A 6,920-nucleotide genomic window follows, 5' to 3' on the forward strand; every position below is an offset into this window, starting at 1 on the left:
GAGAATACCAATGAAATTCCTCTAAACCTCAGGTGTTCATGATGTCTTGCATGTCTCCGTGTTGAGACAATACATACCAAACTCAACACATCTTCTGACTCAACAGCCTACTGAACTTGTTGCTGATCTGACATATGAAGAGGTACCTGAGGAAATCCTTGATAAGAAGGAGCATAACCTAAGGAACCGTACCATCTCATATGTTAAGGTTAGATAGAGTAATCACTCCTCTAATGAAGCATCTTGGGAGCGAGAAGACTCAATGCAGGAAAGATATCCTCACCTTTTCGGCATATCAGGTATGCCAATTTCGATGACGAAATTTTCTTTTAAGGATGGGGGAGTGTGAGACCCACCTTTAAATTCGGTCTCACTAAATTTGTGTACTTTCAAGTTCAAGTTCAGCAATCATGTATGCCTCTATGTTGTAGGTTGTATCGGTTGTGGATTCGGACCAATTCCTCGATTCATCAATGGAGGATATTGAAGAGCCAGCCCAATTGGCCATTATTGAATCTAAGGAACCTAGCGGAACCCCGCACATAAGTTTTGCATGCGAGGTATGCTAGGAAGAGTGCATACAAAACCTATCAATCCCTTAGGCCAGATCATAGGTAAGAAACTGTTATTATATATATAGAACTAATGTTTTATTTGAGTAGTATTGGCTGAAAACTAACTTTCTCCTGTGGGACCCACATACCCCGTCTGGGTCGAGCTACCAGTGTTCCATCACGACCAGGCCCTGTTTGCTAACTCTGCCCCATTACCGTATAAATCCCAAAGAACACATTGAAGTTAAGCGTCAAGTAGATGAATTACTTCAGAAGGGATTCATTAAGGAGAGTCTTAGCCCCTGTGCGGTACCTGCCTTGCTAATGCCAAAGAAGGATGGCACTTGGTGTATGTACATTGATAGCAGAGCCATCAATAACATTATTGTCAAGCATAGATTCCCTATACCTAGACTTGATGACATGTTAGACATGATGGCTTGCTCATCGATCTTTTCTAAGATTGATCTCAAAAGCGGGTATCACCAAATTTGGGTTAGACCTGGGGACGAATGGAAGAAAGCCATCAAAACGAAAGATGACCTTTTCGAATGGTTAGTTATGCCTTTTGGTTTAACCAATGCACCTAGCACTTTCATGATAGTAATGAATCAGGTATTGCAACCATTCAATGGCAAGTTCTTAGTGGTTTACTTCGATGACACCCTCATCTATAGTAAAACCCCGTCTTCCCATTTAGATCACTTGCGACAAATCTTTCAAGTACTTCAAAGAGAAAAGCTTTATGTCAATCTCAAGAAGTGCACCTTTATGAGTGATCAAGTCATTTTCTTAGGATTTGTTGTACCAACACAAGGAGTATGTACTGATCCTGAGAAAGTGCGAGCCATTGTTGAGTGGCCAGAGCCAACCAATATCCATGAGGTACGAAGCTTTCATGGCTTAGCTACTTTCTATGGAAAGTAACCTAAGAATGAAAGTTTGAGCAACAGCAGAACAGCTCGGTTGAAGGGATGAAGCTTCTAATGGCTTGAGAACTTGAAACAAAAAGAGAACAAGGACTGAAGAGTAACCTCCTGCGCTTCCCACCGCAAGGAGTCAGCTTGGATCAAACACCAGCCCCATCACCAAGGATCGAACACCATGAAAATAGCTTTAGTGAAGCAACATGCAAGCAGAAGTATTTTAGAGGATAGAAATCATGGCCTGTTAGGCCTCTTGGGTTGTATTTATTGACTGTCATAAAGAGAGAAAAGGCAAGGGAACAGAATTAGAAAATCCTAAATTAAAAACTTCTAATTTTGATCCTTGACTTGGATTACAAAATTACAAAACACAATCAGCTTCTAATTGATGTGACTACTAATTTTAATCACCTACTAATTATGAAAATAGAAACTAACAACTAACACGAAATTAGAAAGTAAATATCCTAGACAACTTAGACCACAGGGCTGACCATAACTTAAACTAGGCCAATTGAACCAGCCGATTCTTTGGTTTATTACATGACTCAAAAATTAAAACATAACAACCCAATAGAACAGCACTGTTCACAAGAACAGTACCATGTGAACAGTGTTACACCAGCAGCAGTTGAGACTCAAAATCGTGGCTGCCTGCCAAGGTAGGCAGCAACCTTCTTCTTTTTCTTCCTTGAGTACACCCTTGGTTCCACATCACACACCCCCCCCCCGAATTTTAATTCTGCCCCTTTTCCCAGTTTATATTAATCTCTTAACAGCACATTACTTTTGGGCATTGAATGCACTTCAATTTCCTTTTTTTTTTATTGCATGAATACCATCCCCAATCCCCACAGTTTCTATTGTGTCTATTATTCCCCTGTTTATGACTTATTAATTAACCCACTGATTTAGGGACTGCTTGCATTAATTAGCTTGCAGTCCTAACATTTAGTGGCTGCATTTTAGGGTTTTAATCATAGCACTAATTATTTTCAGAACTTTGAACCTAATTGCCCTCAATTAAGTGTTTAGGTGCCATGTCCCTATCCCCATGTTTCCCCATGCTTTTTCTTGTTATGTTGCTGCCTCTAATTAGGATTTTGATTGTTTATTACTCTTTTATAACCTGTTTTACTTCATGTTAATCATCTTTATATGCTGCTGCCAGTCTGTCTTCATAACTTTTCCTTAGGACAATACCTTAAGTCTAACCTACCCAACCAGCCTTGTAGGATCCCTAGTCCCTAGGGTTTCCCCTACATCAGTTGATAATACTTGAAGTAAAATGGCTGGTAGTCCAAAGGGACATAAAGATGACTAGTCAAGTGGACTGAATTCAACCAAGACAGTTGACACATAGGGATAACTTGGTTTCTCTGAATCTCAAATCGCAATACCTAGGAGGGAAAGATGTCAACTTGGACTCATCAAGCCCTGGGATAAGATAAATAACTTCTAAATCCTAGAGACATGAAGAATAAAGTGAGACAAATATGAGCAGACCAGATTATATAACCATTTCAAGGAACATATTCCAGGACTTGAGATTCCAATTGGGGAGATAGAAACACATAAAATTTTACCCCAAAAAATAATATGATTCTTGAATATTGCAATTTTGGTGCCTAAAACGCTTAGTGCAATATAAAAGTCATTTAAAATCTACTGAGATAACTAACTCTACAATTGATGAACTCAAACCATGAACAAGAAGCTGAAATTACAGTCCACTAAAGACCACGCTTATGTCAGGTTCCTAAACCCTGTTTGACGACTGTCTAAATATTGTGATTGTAAACTTACAATGCAATGTTTCTTCTTCTTCTTCTCATCAATGTTTCCTCTTTTCTCCCCTCCCCTCACCCCCTAAAATCCTTTTGCACCAAAAAATAGTTATGTAGTAGTATAAAATGCCAGACCATCTTTGAAACAATTGATCTGACCACTAACCAATCTTCAAAAACAAAAATTCATGAACAACTTTTTCTTTATAAAGGCACATTTGAGCACATCCTACAAAACTTAGAAAACTAAATTAGTCAAGAAATCCGATCTGAAGATTGATTGAATAAAAACGATAGACTAATATATAATAGAGGACATAAGTACCACTGATGCCAAAATTTCTTTCTTTTTTCTTCTTTTGTTGGGCATGCGGATGAATATTGAATATTTTTTTTCACTCAAAAGAAGGATATAACTTTTCTAAAATCCTCAGCTAGGAAAATTGACATGCAACAATAATTTACTTCGATGAATGAACATTAAGGTAATAACTACTCCAAATCTCAATATTTAAGACACTCATAAACTTCTGAGAGAGAGGTAAAGTCTCCCTGTTCTCCAAAAAAGGGACTCATATCTGCTCCATTTGGTTGCAAGGGGAATTAAAGGGAAGGGAAGTGAAATTTTTCAAACCTAAATAGAAAGTTTTTGTAATCATTATCTAATATGATTATAAATTACTTAAATTTCTTACTATATTTAGGAATAACACATTTTAGATGTGATTTTATTATACTTTTTTAATTCAAGGAATTTGGAGGCAAAGTAAAGTGAAATTTAATAACCAAATAAAGAATAATTTGGAGTTAATGACATAAACATGTGGGGTAATAATTACAAAAGTTTCTTTCATAGGTTTGAAAATTTCCCTCTTCCCTTCCCTTTAATTTCCCTTGCAAACAAACGGAGCCAGCTCAAAATTCAATGCAGAAAGTAGTAGTGCCCATAACGTCACTCCTAGAAGAAAGTTAACCAAACAGAAAAGTAAGAAGTAAAAGACTAACAAGAAGCTCCCAAAGTAAATGGGAAAATATAGCTTTAATTCAAAAGACTTCCCTCTTTTTTTTCCGTTTCTTCTCTTTTCCCCTAATTCCCAATTGTATTTGAGAATGAAACTGTAAGCCCAGAAACCCTACCCAACTAAAAGGACACAAATGCAGAAGAAACAGAGCAGAAAAATTAATTATGATATTTAATGGGGAAGAAGCTCATCTCTATAATTCTCAAGCTACATTCAAAAATAAAAACAACAAAAACCAAGAAAGGAAGAAGAAAAAGATATATTACATGAAGCTGGAAACCCACGAAGCAAAATTCGAAATCCAAAAGAAAATAAAAGTTAATACAAAAATAATAATGAGAATGCCACTGGAAAGAACAAAAGGAAGTAAATATACCACGCTCCCCAGCATCACTGTCTTTCCGCTTGAGTATCTTCCTCATATCCTTCCTAATAAAAAAATTAAACATCTTCCGGCTACACAGCATCCCTATCACTCTTTAGATTTCCTCCAACCTTTTAAAAGCATCAATGCAAAAGACCCACAATAGATAGAGAGAGAGAGAGAAATGCAGAACCAGTGGCAGTTCATAGAACCCCAAAGGCCAAAACAGTACTGTTAGAACACACAAAGAAGAAGCGTGGTTTGTCTAGCGAGGGACAAAGAGAGCGGTGATGGAGGACAGAAACTAAATTGTCGGAAAGCAATGACATGGCGGAGAGATTGATGAGAGACAATCACGGTTACGCTAACACCCCGCCGACAGTTGAGTGGGATGCTTGGAAGTGTGAACTCGGTCACTACGAACCGAAAGAAGCCAATAAAGCGAATCTCCAACGGTACCCCCTTTCTCATTTGAGCCCACCTTTATCTTACATTCTTACGTCAGATCATATCAAAACTCGTTAGTGGGTCCCACATTTAATTCTAATCCAATGATTTTGAAAGAATATTGCAATAAGGTCGACAACCTGGACTGTATGCCCTCAAGGGGTGTCACTGTGTCACGAGGCCGACTTGGAATGGTTTCAGTAGTCATAGTTAGTAAGTTCGGGTATGGCAATATTACGGAACAAACACGTAAGACAATTAATCGACTCATACGATAATAGTATGGTTTCAAAAATCTATTTCAATAAAACATGTACGGCAATCAAACAATACGTGTGTTTAATACGGTTGCTCTGTAAAAGTATGGGAGCAAAAATACGGGTTTATCGGTTTATCCTAGTAAAAATCAAAGAGCAAATTGATTTTTTTGCAACCAAATTCTCATCTGTCATGCCTTCATAAACACTTAAAACTACGGTGAGAAGAATGAGCAGATAGGTGAGCATGGTGCCCTATTTTATGAGCAAGAGATCTATACTTTGTCATATGGTCTACACAAACGTCTGGGCAATAGGTGAGCACACCTTTATCTACCCTGGAGGCAGAGGCGTCATCTCATGGTGCCCTGTGAGAGGGCATAAGAAACACTACCAAGTAGAGATATTTTTCCCATATTTTATAGTTTAACTTATAAAAGGGTTGGGTTGGGCCAGGTCGGGCTTAGCCCGAGGCCTCAACCTTAGTCTGACCCAATCCTGACTCAGGGTCAGAAATTTCCAACCCTGAAAACCCACCCTCAAGGCTAGGTATCTCAGCCCATGCCCTGTTCGAGCTCAAAGCAGGTTCAGGCAAACAGGGCCAAACTTGCACCCCTAGTTTTTGGGCATGCATCCTATCGGATCGGGGGGAATCAAGATCGATTATGACTAATATGGCCGATTCACTAATCCAATTCTTAATTCTTAAAACACTGACGATAAGTCTTAAGGGTGTTAAACGATTCAATTAGGTTTGATTTAGCATGCTTCGGAGTACAAATCGAAACCAAACCGTTCAACTAAATGATTTTAAAATACGAAACTTGAATCATGAGAAAATTATTATCCCCTCCCCTCGATTATGCTTTAATGATAGTCCCTTCCCCCACATATTGAATAATGACTCTCCCCTCCCCTAAAATCGAAAGATTCTATCAACCTTACCCATTTTGTAAAAAAATGTTGTTAAGTGATGACATCAGCCTTAATATATTCATTTAAACCCCAAAATTCCATGTAGTGTGATACTCCAATATTACATAAACGCCCACTATTTCAGCCCATTTCTGCAACTCTCTCTCTACCTTCTTCTCTTTCCTCTTCCGTTCTTCGTTTATAGAAATCCTCATGAGCCTCTTTTGTCACACCCAAAACCACCCCCTAGGAGGATTGGGCAAGTGACGCGAATTATATAACAATATCCACCAAATCACTAGGATCCAGAAGTAGTTAATATAACTCACAAACACACACACCCACAAGTAATGGACAGATAAATACAGAGTGCAGTGGAAACTGAAGCATATCATTAAAGATTTAAGTGTTTACATCTCGTTGTTTCTATTTCCCCTGTCACAACTTGTTTATACAGCCAATACCATTCTAACCACAGCTTTACAAGTATACAAAAGAGGGCCAGTAAATAGAAGCCCAAGTAAGCTATACAAAAGAAGGGAGAGTTAGTACATCCTATCTACCCAAAAGATTCCCTAAAGGTTAAAAAAGTATGTTGTTCATCCCTCAAAGATCATTCTCAAGGGTCACCCTGATCACCCACACAAG

General features: G+C 38.3%; 1 protein-coding gene across 1 annotated transcript in view; it reads right to left on the minus strand.

Moving 5' to 3' along the window:
* Positions 1–4,979, minus strand: part of LOC122662039 (nucleotide-sugar uncharacterized transporter 2-like) — a 51,908-nt gene extending 46,929 nt beyond the window's left edge. The window contains exon 1 of the mRNA XM_043857591.1: positions 4,666–4,979. Within this exon, the coding sequence (XP_043713526.1) occupies positions 4,666–4,756 (91 nt within the window). The 5' untranslated portion in view covers positions 4,757–4,979. The remainder of the gene's footprint in view (positions 1–4,665) is intronic.
* Between the last annotated feature and the right edge of the window lie 1,941 nt (positions 4,980–6,920).

The sequence above is a fragment of the Telopea speciosissima genome, chromosome 5 (assembly GCF_018873765.1).
Source record: "Telopea speciosissima isolate NSW1024214 ecotype Mountain lineage chromosome 5, Tspe_v1, whole genome shotgun sequence".
NCBI classification, from domain to species: Eukaryota; Viridiplantae; Streptophyta; class Magnoliopsida; order Proteales; family Proteaceae; genus Telopea; species Telopea speciosissima.